The 21,625-nt window shown below is 48.0% G+C and overlaps 1 protein-coding gene across 1 annotated transcript; it reads left to right on the top strand.

Moving 5' to 3' along the window:
* Positions 1 to 551: 551 nt before the first annotated feature.
* Positions 552 to 20,743, top strand: SLC1A6 (solute carrier family 1 member 6). The gene is made up of 10 exons (XM_067733023.1): positions 552 to 1,135; positions 5,742 to 5,953; positions 6,754 to 6,891; positions 8,408 to 8,612; positions 9,368 to 9,410; positions 9,832 to 10,175; positions 13,556 to 13,789; positions 15,113 to 15,307; positions 19,181 to 19,315; positions 20,175 to 20,743. Exons 2-10 carry the CDS (start codon positions 5,749 to 5,751, stop codon positions 20,368 to 20,370), a joined length of 1,695 nt encoding a protein of 564 aa, XP_067589124.1. The 5' UTR covers positions 552 to 1,135; positions 5,742 to 5,748; the 3' UTR covers positions 20,371 to 20,743.
* Positions 20,744 to 21,625: the final 882 nt, after the last annotated feature.

Below are 21,625 nucleotides of genomic sequence, written 5' to 3'. Positions count from 1 at the left end.
TCATCATCTGCAAATGAGGGTAATGATATCTACTGCATAGGGGTGGGTAGATTAAATATGAGTAAAAGAGCCTGCCTAGACTAGGAAGTTGCCGTCAACAACTGCTCAATAACAATAATAGTAGCAAACATGTATTGGGTTTTTATCACATGCCGTGCTCTGTGCTCAGCTCTTAAACATAGCAATTACTTTTCAGGAGAGGTAGGAGATATTGGAAACAGCCAAGTCAGTGCCATTTGGGAAGAAAAGCAAAATCAACATTGCCCGGTGTATCCTAAAGAGTGCAAAGAATAATATTAATTACAATACTAACAGCAGTGATTTGCCTCCCACTTGCACAGTGCTTCACGCTGCAGGGAGGATTTCCATGCTCACGCACTTCAATTTTCTCAGCTTTAATTTTCTGTGGGGTCGGCTGAGTCATCTCCGTTGTTTAAACGAGGAGACCAGGCACAGAGAGGGAGAGGGGCTGGCTCAAGCTCACACAGCGGCCAAGTGGCCAAGGATGGAATGTGCGCCCCGAGGGAGAAGAGGGGCAGCCGAGTCCACGCAGAGGCTGCGCTCACTCGGACGCTTACGCCCGCGCCATCCCCAGACCTCCGCTGAGGATGCGGGCTTGGGCCCAGTGGTGCCAGGGCCTGGTCCCCGCGCTCTCCAGGGATGTTCTGGCCTCGGGAGGGCTCAGGAGGCGGCGGGAGGCTGGGGCTCGGAGGCGCGGCTCTGAGCTGGGAGGCGGGGGCTAGACGAGAGAGAGGCCAACCACCCCGCCTACCCCAGGATCCCCTCCCTCCCCAAACAGGCAGCGCCCTTTCTCCCAAGCTGCAGCTGAGCCAGGGCTGGGCGCGGGGGAGGCTGGGGGCATCCCGGAGGGGATCCCGCCCCCGCCCCCCACCTCCAGCGACCCGGGGCCCCCACACCCACGTGAACGCAGGGCTGGCGCCGATCCCACTCGCTGCACAGCGCGTCGCGGCTCAGCGCGGGTACCTCGGCCTTTTGGTCCTGGAGCCGGCGCTGCGCGGTCTCTGGCGGTTCCCCCCTTCCCTGGCCGGGCGCTTCTCTGGGCTCCGGCTTCTGCCTCCCGGCGCAGCGCGTAGGCGGACACGCGGGCAGGCCGCCCCCGCAGCTCCTGGCCCTGGTGAGTGGGAACACCACGGCTCCTCGAGGGCGGGGGCTCTGAGGTTCGGGGCAGGCGGGATCCGAGGCCGGCTTGGCCTACCCTGGGGTCGGGCGGGTGGGGCGCCCCCTGCGCCCACGTTCCCATCTCTCGGCTGCTCTTTGTCTCAGCTGCTCCCTGACTCTTAGAGTCGTAGCCTCCGCTCATCTCCCCGTAGCCCTGATCAGTTTCCTATCGCCTTAGTTACCCCAGATTCTCCCTGCCCGTCTCCCTTCTCATCCTGTCCCTCTATCCCTGGCCTCTACTGGTGGTCAGGTTTCCATCTCCGCCTGATGCCTGGTCCCTTTCCAGGGCTTGGTTCCCTTCCCTATCTGGGGCTAATTCCTCCAACTCCGGAGGGACCTGGTTGTGACAGACTTTGGCCATCGCTGCGGGGGGCGGGGGGCTGGGTCCGAAGTTGTGTGTGGGGTGGTGATGGTGTGTGTGTTTGTGTGTGTGTGAGAGACTGAATTTATGAGTAGGGTTGCCTTCCCAAAGAGGTGGGTGGGCCTGAATGTTTAAATGTAGGAAGGAATTTGGGTGTCTGAAGTTTTGTGTCCCAAGTTGTGCGTGTGTGTAGGAATGGCATTTCTGCAAATGCCATATGGAGTTTCATTTACAAGGGGTGTTGTGCAAGGACGTGAAGGTGTGTATGTATGGGGTTGTGTGTCTGAGGAGGGGTGTGGGGTTTTGTGTCTGACGGCATTCATGAATGTGTCAGGTGTGTGTGTGTTTGTGTGTGTAGGAATTGTATGACTGATGCTGCATGAATGGAGTTGCATTTCTTTTTTTTTTAAAATTGAAGTATAGTTGATGTACAATATTATATAAGTTACAGGTGTGCAACATAGTGATTCACAGTTTTTAAAGGTTGTACTCCATTTATGGTTATTATAAAATATTGGCTGTATCCCCTGTGTTGTACAATATATTCTTATAGCTTATATATTATAGCAATATAGCTTATTTTATACATAACAGTTTGTACCTCTTAACCCCCTACCCCTAAGTTGCCCCTCCCCCCTTCCCTCTCCCCACTGGCAGCCACTAGTTTGTCCTCTATACCTGTGAGTTTGTTTCTTTTTTGTTATATTCACTAGTTTGTTGTATTTTCTAGATCCTACGTATAAGTGATATCATACAGTGTTTGTCTTTCTCTGTCTGACTTATTTCACTTAGCATAATACTTGGAGTTGCCTTTCTGAAAGTGTGTGGGTTGTATGTTGAACAGTTCTGTGTGTGTGAAACTGTGTGTCTGTGCAGTTGTGTATATGTCCGTTGTACACAACAGGTGTGTGAGGTTGTGTGTTCAAGTGTGTGTATGTGGTGTGTGATGTATGTGGTTTCCTCCTTGTCTTTCCCTCCCTTCACTCACTCCTCAGGCTAGCAGAGTATTGAGATAAAACGTATGGAAAAGCATCCTTGTTTGCCCACTGTAGGTTGCTTCTGCTTTAGAATGTACGAGTTCCTTCCTTTTTGCCCCTGGCTCTGAGAGATGCCCCTCTCATCACATCTAAGAGTCTGGAGGTTGTGAGAACCGGGTGGGGGACCCGTCCTTGAATCCCTGAAGGTCCTGGAACACTAGAAGGGCCGTTTCCTGAGTAGGAAGCCTAAGAAACAGGGCCAAGAGAAGGCCTAGGACCAGGAGAGACTAGAAAAGAGAGAACCCAGGGTGAGGGGAGAAGGCCCCCTGGGGTCCAAGAGAGACTGAGAAGGGGCCAAGTGGAGGCCAAGGTCCTGGGAAAACAAGTTCAAGTTAAGCATTGCTTGGCAAGTAATGCAGTCAGGACCGAGCAATGTTGATGGGAAGACCCTCTCCCTTGTCAGCATTTTTCTCAGTCCTCAGTCATGTGTCTGTTGGATTTCTGCTTTTTCTTAACCTTGGTTGTCATCTACTTCATGCTCACTAGGTGCTGTTCTAAGTGTCGCGTGAATTGGGCCATCAAAGCCACACAGAAAGTGACCAGTTCCTGAAAGGTGGAGTGGGATTTGAAACAAAGAGCTCATGTACGCTCTTCCTCTAGGCCAGGGATCTCCAAAATTTTTCAGTAAAGGGCCAGAGAGATTGTATGGAGACCCATAAAATCTCTGTTCCGACAGCTCAGCTCAGCACTTGTAGCACAAAAGTAGCTGTAGACGGTACATAAAGAATGAGTATGGCTATGTGCCTATAAAACTTTACTTACAAAAACAAGCAGCGGGCCAGAATTGGTCCTTGGACTATGGCTTGTACATCTCTGCTCTGTACCATGTTTTGTAAGGGAGAGATAGGAAATAGACAAAACTAGCTCTAGAGTTTTTTGTGACTAGTTTGGATCTCAGCTGGATACACAGATGAAGAATATTGAAATCAGACCCCTATCTTACACCACTCACAAAAATTAAGTTGAAGTGGATACAAGTCATAAACGTAAGGCCTGACACTGTAAAACTGCTAGAGGAAAATGTAAGGTAGAAGCTGCTCAAATTTGGTCACAGCACTGATTTTTCTTTTTTTTTTTTTGATATGACACCAAAAGCACAAACAACAGAAGCAAAAATCAAGTGTGACTACATCAAACTTAAAAACTTCTGCACAGCAAAAGAAACAACAAAATGAAAAGGCAACCTACAGAATGGGAGAACAATTTTGCAGACCATATATTGGATAAGGGGTTAATATCCAAAATATATAAAGATCTCATACAACTCAATAACAAAAATCATCAACAATCTGATTGAAAAATGGGCAGAGGAACTAAATAGTCATTTTTCCAAAGAAGTTGTCCACGTGGCCAAGAGCTGCAGAGGATTGTTCAGTGGGAGCTGTGGCCTTAGGTAGAGGAATACAGTCAATGCCAAACAGGGGCCTGGCAGGGGGAGCTGAGAGAATGCTCCACCTACATCTCCTCCCACCTTCCATTCTCCTGCTGTTTTCCACTGGCCAGACTGAAAGGGCAAGGGAGCCCGGGCAATGCCAACTGTAGTGGTCAGCCTTTTGCCTGGGGATGAATCTATAGGGATAACAGAATTGCCAGTATGCCTACAAGAGGGGTGCTGCCACTTTTTGCTGTGAGATCAGTATAGGTAAGCCTGCTTATCTTTCTGCAATAGGAGGTGCCCAGGGCCCACGAGACTTTTAGGGACACCCATGCAAACGTTTTCGCTTCTTTTGAAATCAGAATAAAGAATTTAACTTTCAAGTCAAAGAAAACGTTTTAATATGTAATATTACTGTTCTCATCTAAAAAATGGGGGTGAAATTTACACAACAGAAAACCAACCATTTTCAAGTGGCATTCAGTGGCATTCAGTTCATTTGCAACATTGTACAACAATCCCCTTGATCTAGTTCCAAAATAATACATTCCTTTTTATACCAATTCGGCATACCACATTATACCAAATATAATTTTAATATATATCTTAATGGAGGAAAGGGCCATGAAGGCAAATTTTCCTCAGACTCATGAAGGCAAATGTTCCTCACAATTTCCAAGCTGCCCTATACATGGAAGGTGTTTAGTTGGTAAAAGGATAGGCAAATTTTATTTCTTATATGCATTTTATTTAACGTGTATTAACATATAATAAGCATTTCAAGTAATGATCTAAAGTTCCCAGTTTGGATTACAATTATTTAGGTAAATAAGATGACACGGATATGGCTGAATGTAAAGAGTCTGAAGTTTGGGAAACAGGGCCTGGCACCCCAGAGTGACTCTGAACATCACATTTTTCTTCAAAAATGGATCCTGAGGGGCTTCCCTGGTGGCGCAGTGGTTGAGAGTCCGCCTGCCAATGCAGGGGACATGGGTTCGTGTCCTGGTCCGGGAAGATCCCACATGCCGCGGAGCGGCTGGGCCCGTGAGCCATGGCCGCTGAGCCTGCGCGTCCGGAGCCTGTGCTCCGCAACGGGAGAGGCCACAGCAGTGAGAGGCCCGCGTGCCGCAAAAAAAAAAAAAAAAAAAGGATCCTGAGGAGGTGCTGGGATCAAGAATGATCCCCATTGCCATCCCATGGGACTCTCCCTCTCCCTGTTGCTCACTTGGGCATTCACACAGAGCAGCTGCATTTATTGGGCACACACTGTTTGCCGGACACCTGCTGATTCTGTCGTTGTGGAAAGCCCATTTGGTGGCATCTCCAGGCTAGACGCCAAGCTGTATTAACTTGGGGGGCTAACCACAGAGGGCCTTGTTTAAGGCTCTGAGTGAAGCTGATGCTCAGCGAAGGTTTGTTAGTCTGGTTTGTGAGCTGCGTCAGCTCTCAATTACTTGTGATGATCTCGTGAGATAAGGAGGGGTCTGGAGTTAGAGAATGGCAAAAACGTCCATTATATTGTGACCTACTCCTCTGTCTCTTCCCAGCCATGCCTGGGAGTGATTCTGGAGACCTTGATCTTTTTCTGCCAGGACATGACCCTTGAACTCCTGGCAGTGTTCTCAGGTGGCCCAGCGCAGGCACATCCCGACAGACCGACGCCGCCCCTCCCCTGCTCTTTGGACTCTCTCTGAGTTCATCACCAGCTTCTTCCACCTTTCCCCTCTTCCCACATCCACCTTCTGTCCGGCCCCTCACCAGGCCCGGGCCCCTTTGTACCCCGCAGGTAGACGATGAGCAGCCATGGCAACAGCTTGTTTCTGCGGGAGAGTGGCCAGCGGCTGGGCCGGGTGGGCTTGCTGCAGCGGCTGCTGGACAGCCTGCAGCAGAGAGCGCTGAGAACGCGCTTGCGCCTGCAGACCATGACGCGCGAGCACGTGCTGCGCTTCCTGCGCCGGAATGCCTTCATCTTGCTGACCGTCAGCGCCGTGGTCATTGGTGAGTCGTCTGGGAGGGGCGGGCTCTGCCCCTGGAGGGCGAGGACTTGAGGGAAGTTCCCCGCACAGCATATTTCTTCCCTCCACTTACTTCTTCTCACCTGCACAGGTGCACACGTCCACCATTCCCCCTCCCCAGGACGCGCTCACACAAATAGGTATACACTCTTGCAAACACATCTGTGGGTACACACAACGTCTCATCTATATGCATGTGTATATACGGGCATAAGTGTACACCATACAAACGCACACTTTCTGCCTACGAACACACGCAAACATGAACACGTTTTTATGCATGCACAAAACATACAGGTGCAAAAAAGTAAGCACACACTTGCACACATATACTAGAACTTATAAACACGTTCACACACACATGCATTCCTCTGCACACACAATGGCACACTTAAGAGCTTGAATACATGTGTACCCCCATGCTTGAAAACAGTAACATACACACACAAGTCATACCTGTATACACACATAGGAAAAACATGTGCATCTCATATACATGGACCCTCATATACAGGCACAGATACATGTGCACAAGTGAGTGCACTATCACATATGTGTGCATATGTATACATGAATGTGCACAGACATTTGCACACATATCAACATAGTAACACATAAATTCATACATTCCACAATGTACACACAAACACGCACACTCATAGAATGTTTCTCTCTTTCTTTCACCTCTACCCACACACACGCCCTTCTTGGGATGGATGGATGGCCCCTGCTTGGGATTCAGTGACCAAATTCAACCCTACAGACCCCTCATTTTGGCCCTAGGGGTCAGCCTGGCCTTTGCCCTGCGCCCGTACCAGCTCAGCTATCGCCAGGTCAAGTACTTCTCTTTCCCTGGAGAGCTTCTCATGAGGATGCTGCAGATGCTGGTGCTGCCACTCATTGTCTCCAGTCTGGTCACAGGTGAGAGAGCCCAGGCCAGTGTTGGCCTCCAAGACCCATCCCAGAGTCCAAGCTCAAACCTGGAGCCACGGCTGTTCCAAGCATGGGACCACCTCCCCAACTCAGGACCTCAAACATGGAGCATGCACGTAGCTCTGAGTCTTTGGCCAAAGCCCTGATCCCAATCAGACCTGGGTTCCAGAACCCAGATGACCTGCAATACTTATCTCAGTAGCTTTCCTGTACTTTTCCTTGGAGGTAAAATACCAGCCTGAGAGGGGCTTAGTATCATCCAGAGATGAAAGAAAGGCTGTTGTGGGGCAACCAGGGAAGGTAGCTGGGATGTGGCATGGAAGGTAATGGGGTGGGACGTGGATGAAGGTGTTTGAGATACAGGTGACAGGATTGTGGGTGGAGGGGGGGTGGAAGTATGGATGGCCTATGCAGGGGTTGGCAAACTTTTTCTGTAAAGGGACAGGTAGAAAACATTTTCAGCTTCAAGGACCATGTGGTCTCTGTTGCAACCCTTCAATTCTGTTGTAGTGCAAAAGCGGCGAGCAGATTAGTTTGTAAACAAACGGGCATGGCAGTGTTCCAATAAAACTTTATTTACAAAAACAGGCAGCAGGCCAGATTTGGCCCATGGGTGGTTGATTGCCCATCTCCAGATTTGGGGATGGGTACGAAGATAAAGGGAAGGGAGAATGATTTCTTGGGTTGGGTTTCCTTAGAAGCAGAGACTGAGAAGGGGCTATTTGCACAAGTGATTTATTGAGGGGTAGCTCTCAAGAGAAACCTATGAGGAAGTGAGGTGAGCAGGATGGGATGGGGAAAGAAGCTAAGTAGAAATGTGGGTTCAGAAGAAGGTTGGCCTCTCAGCCTGATCCCACGGGGAGCTCTGGAGAATGTGCAACACTACAGAATTATTCTCCACAACTCTGCCACCGTCTAAATCAAAGGAGCTGGCCTTTTGAATCCCTGTACCAATCAGTCATTGGCTGTAGGTCTCCCATGGAGACTTTGTGGGTGAGTAAGCTCCTGTTCTGCTGAGGGCAGCCCTCAAGAGAAGGGGGCAGCACGAGTTGTTAGCAGCCAACAGGCTCAGCCGTGGAAGGATGGGTGTATCAGCATGATAAAGGGTGTCTTGATAGGGGACCAAAAGTATCTACCACAGATAGTGTATAGTGAGCTGGGTTGGAGGGAGGTGTGATTTTGGGGTGGATAGGAGGATGAAGAGAGCAATGCAGATGAGCTTATGGTGCAAAATAGGGGTGAATAGAGGACGGAGTGGGGGTTGAAAATGCTGGCTTGGAATAGAGGGAAGGTTAGTGAAGTGGTGCTTGGGATAAAGGATGGAGTGGAAGGTGTATTTGGAACATAGAATGGGGGTTGGAGGATGGCGATGTGGGGTTGGGCAAAGGAGGAGGGATACTTGGTGGAATGGTTGTAGCAGTGTGGGGAGTGTGGAGCAAATGGATGGGAGAGTGGGTGGTGGGGTGTGGATGGGGCTGCTCGGGCTGCACCACCTGTCCTCCAGGTATGGCGTCCTTGGATAACAAGGCAACAGGGCGGATGGGGATGCGGGCAGCTGTATACTACATGGTGACCACTGTCATCGCGGTCTTCATCGGCATCCTCATGGTCACCATCATCCATCCTGGGAAGGGCTCCAAGGAGGGGCTGCACCGAGAGGGCCGGATCGAGACCGTTCCCACGGCTGATGCCTTCATGGACCTGGTCAGGTGACGTCCTTTCTAATTTTGATGGGAATTCCAGCCCTACATGTAACAACCTATACTCAAGGGGAGACAAAGGGGACGGGCTAATCCAGCCTGGAAATGCAACATCCAAGTTGGGCCTAGTTTTTTTGGTACCTATTTTCTGTCCTGGAGCCTTGCATAAATCCTCTGAGAGCAGCTTACTCCTAGGGTATGATCTTTTGACCCGTAGGCTAGGGAGGCTATAGTTGCAGCATCTTGAGATGGGCTCAGGACAAATGGTATTTGTCTGGTGTTCCCAAGATCCATTGGAAGGTGAATGATTCTCTTAAAGTAGCAAGATTTTGCCTGTCAGAATCAAGGCTGGTCATAGTTCTACCCTAGTCACTGACTTGGGGGGAGCTTTCCGTGTTTTTTTTTTTTGGAGACATCACTGTGTGTGAACTGAAGTCCCTGAGGTGGCATAGGGTCGTACCAAAGGGCTCAGACAGGCCTGAATTTGAGGTCCATCTGTACCCCTTAGGAGCTGTGTGGCTTTGGGTAACTTACATAAGTTCTTTGTGCTTTGGTTTCTTTGTATGTAAAACGGGGACATCAATAACACTCACTTTTAGGATTATTGTGGTGTTTAAATCAGATCCCATAGGTAAGGCACTTCGATCGGTTTTCAGATGTTGGCTTCTATTATTATCGTTGCCATTGCAATTATTATTACTGTTATCAGTCTAGATTCTCTTCTAAGGTCTAACCACGTTCATTCATCTGATGTTTTTCTGCAGAAATATGTTTCCGCCCAACCTTGTGGAGGCCTGCTTCAAACAGGTCAGGGGGAAGTACATAGTCTGATCAAGGAGGTTTGGAGGGGTGGGGGAGCTCGCTGCTGAGTGAATGGTCCAGGAGTGAGGGATGGGAAGAAGGACCTGACAGAGCATTGCCCAGGGGCTTTTGGAAGAGTCTGAAAGAATGTGCTTTCTATTGGTGTGGTGATCAAGGCAAGGTTAGAGAGAAGGACTTAGGTCAAAGGCTGCCTGGGGATGGTAATGGAGGAGGAACCAAGGCTTCTGATCATAGACAGTTGAGGAGACAGACCCCAAAACCTGTCTGAGCATTGCCCAGGGAGCTTGTGAAAAATGCAGAATCTATACTCATTCTTCCATTCATTGGTTGTTCACTCCCTCATTAACCTGTTTATGCACTCAATTTACTATGCATTGGTCTATGGCCCAATATCTCCTTATTTCAGTTTAAGACGCAGTACAGCACGAGGTTGGTAACCAGGACCATTGTGAGGACAGATAATGGATCTGAGCTGGGCACCTCCATGCCTCCTTTATCCTCAATGGAGAACGGAAGCAGCCTCTTGGAAAATGTCACACGGGCCATAGGCACCTTGCAGGAGGTGCTGAGCTTTGAGGAGACTGTGCCTGTGCCTGGCTCAGCCAATGGCATCAACGCCCTGGGCCTTGTGGTCTTCTCAGTGGCCTTTGGGCTGGTCATCGGTGGCATGAAACACAAGGGCCGAGTCCTGCGGGATTTCTTCGACAGCCTCAATGAGGCTATTATGAGGCTGGTGGGCATCATTATCTGGTGAGTGCTGGGCTGTGACAAGGGCGGGGTGGTGGTGGTGGCACACAGAAGGGTGTTGTCAGGGCTGGGAAGTCAGGCTGTGGGGCAGCTCCTGAAGCGGTTGTTGGGACCACTTGGCCAAAGTCATTTATATATGCATTGGTTAATTCACACCCTCACTCATTCACTTACTCATTCATTCATACCTTTGTGCAATGATTTATTCACTCATGCACTCCCTTGTTCCTCTATTTATTCACTCATTTATTCATTTGTACTCAAGCGTCTGTGCATTGTTCATTCACTCCATCATTTATCTATCTTCTCATTCTTCTATGGATTGGCCAAATTATCCATTCATTTATTTATTTATCTTCATTCTTCCATGAATTGGTTCATTCATTTTCCCATTCATTTATTCATTTTTCTTTGCATTGGTTAAGTGACTCATTCATTCACTCATAAATTCATTCACAAACTCATCCACGCATTAGTTAATTCTTTGATTGATTGATTGATTTACTCACCAAGTCATCTATTCATTTGGACTCATTCTTTGACTCGTTCATCTCTACATTTGTTATTCTCTCATTCACTCAATCAAATATTCCTTGCATTCATTCATCCATTTGCTTAATCCACTCATTCATTCACTCACCCATCATGTCTCATTTGCTCATTTTCTCACTCATTTATCCACTCACTGATTATTCCTTAATTGACACATTCATTCATTCATTCTTTAAATCCCTTCATTCTTTCAGCAGACATTTTCCCAGGCTGACTTTATTTTGAACTCTAGAATACAGAGATACATTGAATTCAGTCCTTGTCCTCAAAGAGCTTTCAAAGTCTTGGAGGAGACAGGCACATATTAGATAAATATAATACAAGATGGAAGGTTCTAGAGTCAAGAGACATTACAAAAGTATAGATAAGTAAGCAGCCAATGAGGGATATGAAGTGAACTCTGTCTGGGTAGGTGAGGAGGAAGTCATGGAGACGTCCACCTTTTAGTTTGGTCTTGAAAGGTGAGTGGGAATCCAACAGGACAGGAAGAAAGGAGAGGCACTTCAAGCAGAGGGAATAGAACATGCAAAGCTCGAAAGAACCTGAGTTGTTTGGAGAATGGTAAGGAGTTCAAGAAGGTGGGAGCCTACCTAGGGAGTGCTGGTGGAAGATGTTAACGAGGCTGTCTTCCCAAATTGGGGAAGACTTTGTACATCATCCCAAATAATTTGAAAGTTGGGTGGGGGGCTAGAGGCTAAGTTGAGAGCTTGGAAAAGCAGCTGAGGGGATTGGGAGGGAAAGCTTATCAAGGACGAGCAAGAAGATTGAAAAGGAATATTGAAAGCTCAACTGAATTGGGCACCATGAGTCTATAGTGATGTCCTTGGCACGTCTGGGAAAATATCCATATTGCCAGGTAGCCGAGTATAGGAGGAAAGAAGTCATGTACAGTTGATCCAGAGTTGAGGAATTTTGCAGAGTGTGAGAAAGTAAGGATGGAGGTGAGGGATTTGAGAAAGGAGTTAACAGGTTATTCACAGAGGTAGGTCTGGAGTTGGAGACAAGTCAGCAACCACCCACCAGGGCTAACCTCGAGCCCAGCTTGGGGAATACGATGTGGCTGGAGGAGTCCCCTGTCTCCTCATTCCCACAACCTCAGCTTGCGTCTCATCATTTCTGACCTAAGCTATTGCACCGCCTCCCCAAGCGGTCCTCACCTCCTCCAGTACATCCCCCATGACAATGACCAAGTGTAGACTTCAATTTCTAAAGAGACAGAAATAACAAAGGAAGTCTGGTGATGGGTGAATTATGGCATCACTGGCAGAAACTCACAAAACTAAGCAATGGGCTGTTTTGAGTGGAAAACAGGTGAGCCCCCTATGAACTTGCTTCATCTGTCTTCTCTACTCTTCTTTTCACTCACTGCTCCAGCTATACTGGTCTTCTTTCTGCTCCTCCAGTACTTCTAGTCTTTGAACTGTGCCTGCAATGCTTTCCCCTCAAATATGCATGTTTCCTTTTCATCATTCAGGTATCAGCATAAATGTCACCTCTTCAGAGAAGCCCTCCCTGACCACTCATTCTTACAGCCCCACTCACTGATTCTCTTTTGCAGTTATCACCACCTGAAGTTTTTTTTTTTTTTTTTTTTGCGGTACGCGGGCCTCTCACTGTTTTGGCCTCTCCTGTTGCGGAGCACAGGCTCCAGACGCGCAGGCTCAGCGGCCATGGCTCACGGGCCCAGCCGCTATGCGGCATGTGGGATCTTCCCAGACCAGGGCACAAACCCGTGTCCCCTGCCTTGGCAGGTGGACTCTCAACCACTGAGCCACCAGAGAAGCCCTACCTGAAGTTTTTAATGACATATTTCTCTGTGTATTGCATAGTTCCCCCATTAGGATGTAAGCACCATGAGGGCAGGGACCATGTGACTGGAACATAGTAGGTGCTCAATGGATATTTGTTGAGTGAACGAACAGGTAATTTAATAAGACAGGCTGTTTATAATTAATTTTTTATTGGAGTGTAGTTGATTTACAATGTTGTGTTAGCTTCTGCTCTACAGCAAAGTGAGTCAGTTATATATACATACATATATCCACTCCTTTTCAGATTTTATTCCATATAAGTCATTATGGAAGATTGAATAGAGTTCCCTGTGCTATACAGTAGGTTCTTATTAGTTATCTATTTTATATATAGTAGTGTGTATATGTCAATCTCAATCTCCCAATTTATCCCTCCCCCACCTTTCCCCCTTGGTATCCATAAGTTTGTTTTCTACAGCTGTGACTCAATTTCTGTTTTGTAAATAGGTTCATTGGTACAATTGTTTTTTTACATTCCACATATAAGCAATATTGTATAATATTTAGGACAGGTTGTTTAAGATGTCTGTGGGAAATCCAGGTGAAATAACTTAGGGCTGGTGAATGAGTGAGAATATGTACTTACAGGAAAGAGAATAGGGGCATACAGGTTACAAATGTACAGCAAAGAGTTGGGGGAAGTGAGAAGTTAGAAGGCCAGAGATAGGGAGTGTCTGGGCAATGTCTAGGGAAAAAGCCCTGAGGACTGTGATTATTTGGGGGGACTTGAATTGGGGGGTGGGTGAAGGAGAGACCTTATAAGAATGTATATGTTGGAGTTGTAGGAACTCTTCTGCTCTCTTTGGGCGAGCTGTGGGTAATCAGGAAGAAAAGGTGGGATTTATGTGTGGGACCCAGCCCCATTTGTTATTGTGTGGGGAAGGTTGGAGTGGAGTAGGGTGCTGTATGGTGTGTGTTGCCTGGCTCCAGGGTCTATGTTGGCAAAGCCTGGGAGATGCTAGCTCCAGGCTTGTAGGGGAGGTCATGAGGGAGGCCTGACAGGTGTCTGGCTTGGCCCAGGTATGCACCTGTGGGCATCCTGTTCCTGATTGCTGGCAAGATCCTAGAGATGGAAGACATGGCCGTCCTTGGGGGTCAGCTGGGCATGTACACCCTGACCGTCATCGTGGGTTTGTTCCTTCATGCCGGTGGCATCCTGCCTCTCATCTACTTCCTCATCACCCATCGGAATCCTTTCCCCTTCATTGGGGGAATACTGCAGGCCCTCATCACTGCCATGGGCACGTCTTCCAGGTATGGCCTTGCTCCTCACCACTGGTACCCTTCCTAGGTTCACTCTTTGCCTTTCACAGGCTCTCTTAGGATTCCTGCCCTCTCTGCCACTACAGAACCTCATCTGGGTTGTATAGTAATGTCAGGTGCTCTTGAAGGTCTCCACGTGGCTCAACACCTGGGCACTGATCTTTGTCCTGGGCTGGCTCTCCTAACCCCTTTCCCTCCTTTTCTGTTTCTCTATTTATTTCTTTATTTTTAAAATATTTATTTATTTGGCTGCACTGGATCTTAGTTGCAGCATGTAGGATCTTCGTTGCCGCATGTGGGATCGTCGTTGTAGCATGCGGGATCTTTTTAGTTGCGGCATGTGGGATTCAATTCCCTGGCTAGGGATCGAACCCAGGCCCCCTGCATCGGGAGCATGGAATCCTAGCCACTGGACCACCAGGGCTATGTGTTTCTCTATTTAATATGGAGGGAGAACCAGCTGCAAAGGGTCCAACATGCCTCATGATCTCAGTCATCTTCTACCTCATAGGGTCTCATCCCCCCTTGAGATGGCCTCTGGGAGCTCCCTTGGCTTCCTTCTTTTTTATGGTTTCAGGGTTTTCATAAAGAGCTCCCCTCTCCACCATCAATCAAATTCAAAACAATCTGAGATGTATCACTAGAGCCAACCAGATGGAAGAAAAGTATCATTTTTATTGCTTGTAACACCTATTGGAGAATGTGCCTTTTGATCTGTGGCCAAGGAGGATTGGTGCTATAGTACCCCAGAATTAAACTCACCGGGTTGCCACAGGCATGGACACCCAAAGATCCCCTTTGTGGGTCCAGGATACAGATGCATGATACAGAGCTGACCAGGCAGAGCACATGTTTTATGGACCAGCTGATCCCAAGTGGGGAGAGAGAGACCTAGAAGGTTAGTGTAGCTGAGGTCACTCCGTGAATAAACATGGGAAGTGGGGAATAGGAGTCTTCTGTAATACCCCTCTCTTAGCCCTGAGGTGTGGGAGCTCAGAAGGCCCTTTGCCTCCTTTCTGGGAGTGGATAATTAGAGTGAACTGGTGACATGAACTAGTGTCTAGTAAGTAGCCCTCAGCTATTGGCTTTAGGTGGGTCAAGAGAGCTTCAGCCTGGGGCACCTCATTGCTGTGTGCTCTCTGTGTCATGAGGAGTTCCCCTCCCCCACGCACAGTCATCAGCCTCTGAAATGTTAGACACCTGCCATCTTCCCCTTGCTCTAGCTCCCACTTTGCCTTCCAGTGTTCTCAGGGGGAGCCCTCCCTTGGCCCATTGCCACCACTTATTCTCAGCCGTTGGGGTTCTCTCTCCCAGCTCTGCGACACTGCCCATCACCTTCCGCTGTCTGGAGGAGGGCCTGGGTGTGGACCGCCGCATCACCAGGTTTGTGCTGCCTGTGGGGGCCACCGTCAACATGGATGGCACTGCCCTCTATGAGGCCCTGGCCGCCATCTTCATCGCTCAAGTCAACAACTACGAACTCAACCTGGGTCAGATCACAACTATCAGGTGAGTTGGCCTTGGGTGGGACCTGCCAACACCTGAGACCTAAGAAGTCATTAGCTTGGCTGGGGATGTTGGAGGGGAGGGAGTCACAGCAAGAAGTAAAGGGAGCCTTTGGGTGTTAGAAGGGGGATGTGTTGAGGGACGCAGGAAAAAATAAGACATGGTTCCTGAACTCAGGGAAGATCCAGTCTAATGAAGGAAAAAGACACACTGATGAGGATGATGATGATGATGATGATGATGGTGTTGGTGATGATGATGTAGATTACGGAGGTGATAGTGATGGGGGTGATAAGGGTGGTGATGGTGATAGTGGAGACGATGATGATGGCCAACATTTATAAAACACTTGCTATGTGTCATACACAGCATTAAATATTTTACAGGCGTGGGCTCTTTGAATGACATCTCATGATGTCCTATGCATAGTTCCATTACTGCCCTTGCCAAATTAAAAAAAAAAGATTATCTGCTTATTATGGGTAACGTAAGAGTTTTGGGAATCCAGAGAAGGGTTATCTAACTCAGCTGATGCTGTATAGCTTTCTTTTTCTTTCCATTTTCTTAGCCTCTTCCTAAATAATTTCAACATCCAAACAGGTGACTCTTCCATCATCTTCTTTTCAAAGTTTGCTGACCTTTGGAATTCCAGCCACCTACCCATGGGGCCATGTCCTGGACTTTGCCTCTGCTTAGCCTGCTCTGACATCTCGAGTATGTGCATCATGGCCACAGTCTCCAATCTCTCCACCCTCTTACTTTACTTCCCCTACATATTTTCTTTAATTCCATGAAAAGTTTTGCTTCTTCAACTCCTCTCATTCCCTCCGTTATGGTTTCACTTTCCCTTTATGTGTTTTAGTTCAGTGCCTCTCAAACTTTTCTGTGCATACTAATCACTTGGGAGTCTTGTTCAAAAGCGGATTCTGATTCAGTGGGTCCGGGTTGGGGCTTGAGGTTCTGCATTTCTAACAACTTCAGAGGTGATGCTGATGCTGCTGGTCTAGGGACCACACTTGAGCTTCCAGACCAGAGAGTATGGCTCTTCATTCTTTCATTTTCTTGAGAGCGTCTTTGACATCCTTACCCCTTAGTCTTTCCAAATCCTCAACATTGGGGATTCAATCAACCACTTTATCCGTTCCTATGTCAAGGTGTCTGAACCCAGCTAGAGAAAAATCTACCCACTGCGGTGATTACTGCAGTGACCACTACAAGACGACGCATTACCTTATCAGCTAAGTGTATTTCCACTCAGAAATCCCTTTATATCAGTGATTCAAAGTCTTGGCTACACGTTAGCATTGCCCAAGACCGCCTACTCCCTGAGGCTCTGACTTTGCTATGGTGGGGGTAGGGTATAGGCATTGGTATGTTTGTGAAAACTGCCCAGGTGATACTGCTGTGCATCCAGGGTAGATAACTACCCAGGTACATGGTGGCACCATTATCCATCCCTCACTCCAAACCTTCACTCTATTTATCTTCCAGCTCCATTCTCCAATTTTCTTCTGCGTAAAAGATCATATTGCCTTATACCTCAGGGGTGTCACTGAGGTTACTGGATGTGAATGGACCCAACTTTCTGCCCCCACAACTCGGATTTATTGTGCTATGCATCCATCCATGCTTTCTCTCCCCTGATCTCAGTTTAAACATGGATCAATCGCTCTATTCAAAACTCATTCCTCTACAGTTCCCCAAATCTCATCCCTCCTATCTTCTCGCTCTGTCAGCGATTCCATTGCTTACTTGCATTTTCAACTCCACTGCCTCTACTTGACCTTTCTCTATAGCATATGAAGGCATTCTGATGTCTCTCACATATTATAAAAATAAAGACCTTAGACCTAGAATGCTAATGATCTCAGGGAAACTGGACTCCAGTGCCCATGCTCTTTATTGGAGCATCCTACCCTCCCTAACAGCTCTCTGCCCCTCTTGGCTACATAGGGATTGTGAATAAAGGCAGGTACCACAATGTCATGCAGTACAGTACAAAGCTGGCTTGGATGGAAACACTGGTAACTGGGGTCAGCAGCAGGATGGAGTGCTCTCTCTTTTTATAGGGGTTCTGAGAGACCACTCTTCAGACAAGGAAAACAGGCTGAACTTGGGTCCCAATGGCTTAGGGACATTCAGGGATACAGCTTAAATCTGGGCGCTATGGCTCATAGAGCATCTTGAGGTCCTGTGAGATGTTGAGCCCATGTGAAGTCCCTTCTACTATGGGTAGAGGAAGTCCCAGCTACCTTGTTACCACACAACCCAGAGATCTTTGAGTCTTATACCTCTGAGGCCTCTGAGTCTTTCTTCAAACAATCTTCCTTGCCTTTACAACAGAAGGCTGTGGTATGAGAATCCTTTTCTAGAGGAAACCAAGGATGCAGTGAAGATGACATGAAGATAATTTCAAAGGAACACGTTTTGGTTTGTTTGTTTGTCTAGCTTAGGTTCCCAAACATTGCAGTGAGCACTTTTCACGGGAACTTTCACATTCTGGGGAGTAGAGAAGTCATCAAAAAGGGTAAGGACTTTTGAGGGGTGTTCTTAAATGGATCAGGGAACTGAGCATCACTTCTAGCTTCTAATCTATGCAAAGAGCTTGGTGGCAATGGCCAGCTTGAGACCCATCAGGTAATTGCTTCAGAATTTAGTGGAAGATTGTGATTGGATGGTTAGGGATTCCTAGTTTGGACTGAATCTAAACAAAGTTTGAGTTGGATTATTGGATCCAGGTGGAATTAGCTGGATCTTACCATTCCATTGAGAGCATGATGCCTGCCTCCCAAGGGCATGCACAGATCACTGTTTATGCCAGGGCCAGCACTCAGAAGAGATATTCTCTCTCACTTAGGATAATAGTAATAATGACCCTTCTTGGGGCCCTATTCCCAAAGCACTGTTCTATTTTACTGATCATAATAACCCCTCAAGGTAGGTATATGTCTGCCATTCTATAGATGAGGGAATATAGGCTCTGAGTTTATGTCCAAGGGTGTACAGCTGACAAATAAAATCTGCTGGACCCCAAAGTCCATTCCCTGTTCGTGAGCCCAAATGTTTTCTCAGTCACTGTTCTGTAAGAGATATCGTCTGTGTTAAGCATCTTGAGTAGCTCTATGTTCACGACTATAGAATTTGGGAAAGGACTTCAGAAGCCACCAGGCCGGGGGTGGGGGGCGTCAACCTCAGGGCCCTAACACCTGTCCTGGCAAGCCCAGTGGTTTTATAATTCTTCTTAGCACACCATGCTAGACATCCGAATTGATGCAGGAGCTAAAATCTAGCCTACTTGCGATCCAGTCTGACCCTCTACTTGATGGTGGATCACCGTCTCTTCATTTTCTATGTGTTTTACCTTTTAGTTTTCCAAAACCTTATATGGGTAAATGTCTAATTTTTAAAATTCACTCAGCACCATAGACAATTTCTTCTTTTGACTCTAAATTTGGCCCACCTTCCGGAGTTCTGTTCCTGGCAGCTGGACCTGTCTATACTGACCTACCTACTTCTAGCACATGTGCACATGGGGAACTCAAGCTCCTGCTTTACGGCTGCTGCCCAGGTTGATTCTTCTGCCCTGTTCCAGTCCCCAGAAGCAACTGGTTAAATCCTTACTCTTGCATCTGCAATATGAATTGTTTAAAACCTCTATCATTGGGTGGACGTCTAACCAGATCCCAACAAAGGACGAGGGAACATAACTGCATTGGCATTCAATGAAAGTTGCTTTGGATTTGCTCTTTATTTTTGGGAATTTGATTTAAGATGCCCTGGGAAACTGACCCCTTCCCTTCTTTCGTGTCTCTTCTGACACTGCCTCATCTCTCCCTTCCCTCCTCCTGCCTCGCTGTGTTCACTCTCCACGTGCAGTATCACGGCTACAGCAGCCAGCATTGGGGCTGCTGGCATCCCCCAGGCAGGTCTGGTCACCATGGTCATTGTGCTCACCTCGGTCGGCCTGCCCACTGAAGACATCACGCTCATCATAGCTGTGGACTGGTTCCTGTAAGTGCTCTTCAGACTCTGGTACTATCTGTCCTCGAACCCACCACTCTCCCTGCAGCACTCCCAACACATGGGCTCTTATTCCAGCAAGGACAGAGTTCTAGAATTTTAGAATGAAAAGGTGGCCTGGGGGAATATCCCAAGCCATGTGGATCCCAAATTCTATAGAGTTAACCTTGGGAAGTAAGGCAGGGAGGAGGTAAGCAATGGGGTCTTTACCCATTATCCAGAAAAGCCCTGCTGTACCTGCTTTATGTAGAAGTCACCAAAAAGGTGATCCCTGGGGGCAGAGCTGACTTGCAAATTTAAAAACAAATTCCTCAACTTTAATTTTTTAATTAATTATTTATTTGTTTTTGGCCACGCTGTGTGGCTCAAGGGATCATAGTTCCCTGACCAGGGATTGAACCTGCACCTTTGGCAGTAAAAGCGCCGAGTCCTAACCACTGGACCGCCAGGGAATTCCCTCAACTTTTAAAACTAGGAGGTTTACATATAAAAATCTGGACTTTTGTCCCCACTTGGGAGCTGTCCCCTGGATCTGAGTCTCATTTAGTTGGTCTTCAGTCTGGCCTTGTTTACTCACAATGGTTACCTTCCTCATCCTGTATGCTGTTCAGCTCGTAACCCCTAATTTTCTATATCAGACGTTTACGTTTTATTAAAAAAAAGACTTGCCTTGCTAATAACAAATGTGAGCATATCAGAGCTCGGTCCACCCTGTGTTAGACTGGAATGTGAACCCCAACTTTTAGGCACAAGGAGCTCCTGGCTGCTGCACCCTCTTCTCTGTGGAGCTCTTCAAACCTTGATTAATGGTGGCTTGTCTCTCCCTCCCCCCCGCCCCCGCCCCCTCCAGTGATCGACTTCGCACCGTGACCAATGTGCTGGGGGACTCTATTGGAGCAGCAGTCATTGAGCATTTGTCTCAGCGGGAGCTGGAGCTGCAGGAAGCTGAACTCACCCTCCCCAGCCTGGGGAAGCCCTACAAGTCTCTCATGGCACAAGAGAAGGGGGCGTCCAGGGGACGGGGAGGCAACGAGAGTGCCATGTGAGAGCCCCCAGCTCTGCCGCCTAGAGGAGGGAAGGGGGCTGGGGAGGGGGTTCCTGGGGAAGACCGCTGCATGAGTGACTGTGCACTGAACACACATGTTCTTTCCAGCGCGTCTGGGGGAAACTGAGATAAAAGAGCAGGGATGAAAGATGTCTAAGGGCTCTGTTTCTCTCTGGGCATATGCTGAGAATTTGTGGGAGGGTGATGGGCAAGGCAGGGGAGGAGATGTTTTCCCTGGGATTGGGGCTAAGGGGAGCTTCAGGTTCCACAAGGTGAGCGATCAGCTCATGTTCCTCGTTTTCTCAAGGACTGGTGGAACTCGAGAAGGTAAAGGAAAACTACTATTTCTCCTAATAAAACAATATCCATGGCCTCTGTGTCGGGAGTCCCTATGACCACCTTCGGGTTTGATGATTTGCCTGAAGGACTCACAGAACTCGAAAAAGCTCTGATGCTCACATTTATGGTTTATTGCAGTGAAAGGACAGAGGTTAAAATCAGCAAAGGCAAAAGGTGCAGGGGGCAGGGGCCAGGAGAGACCAGGTGCGAGCTTCCAGTTGTTGTGTCCCAGTGGAATTGCATGGACAGCACTTATTTCTCCCAGCAATTATGTGTGACAACACATATGAAATACTGCCAACCATGGAAGCCCACCTGAGCCTTGGTGTCCAGAGATTTTATCAGGGTCTGTCATGTAGGCATGGAGTTCCTGCTGACCTTCACAACTCACTCTTTTTTTTTTTTTTTTTTTTTGCGGTACACAGGCCTCTTACTGTTGTGGCCTCTCCTGTTGTGGAGCACAGGCTCCAGACGCACAGGCTCAGCGGCCATGGCTCACGGGCCCAGCCACTCCGTGGCATGTGGGATCTTCCCAGACCAGGGCACGAACCCGTGTCCCCTGCATCGGCAGGCGGACTCTCAACCACTGCGCCACCAGGGAAGCCCCACAACTCACTCTTTAGTCCCCCCAGAGGTCAAACTAATACAGCATTGCTAGGGTCCCAGGTAAACAAAAACAGGCATTCATCATCAGCTACACTGTCAACACAGACTACCTGGCATGGATTAAGGCCTCAGGTAAACAAAGACACTTTTATCAGGCAGGATATTCCAGGGGCTTAGAGGTCATCTTTCAGGAGGCAGTCTAGGGCCAGTCCTTTATTTGGGATGTGCAGGCTTTGAGCACCCTTTAACCTCTGAGTTAACCCTTTACTTCATACACCCCATGATTGGGAATAGGGGAAGCAGCTCCCATG

This window comes from Pseudorca crassidens, chromosome 3 (assembly GCF_039906515.1).
Source record: "Pseudorca crassidens isolate mPseCra1 chromosome 3, mPseCra1.hap1, whole genome shotgun sequence".
In the NCBI taxonomy this organism is placed as follows: Eukaryota; Metazoa; Chordata; class Mammalia; order Artiodactyla; family Delphinidae; genus Pseudorca; species Pseudorca crassidens.
Note: the sequence above shows the minus strand (reverse complement) of the source record. Positions and strands in the feature narration are given on the sequence as shown.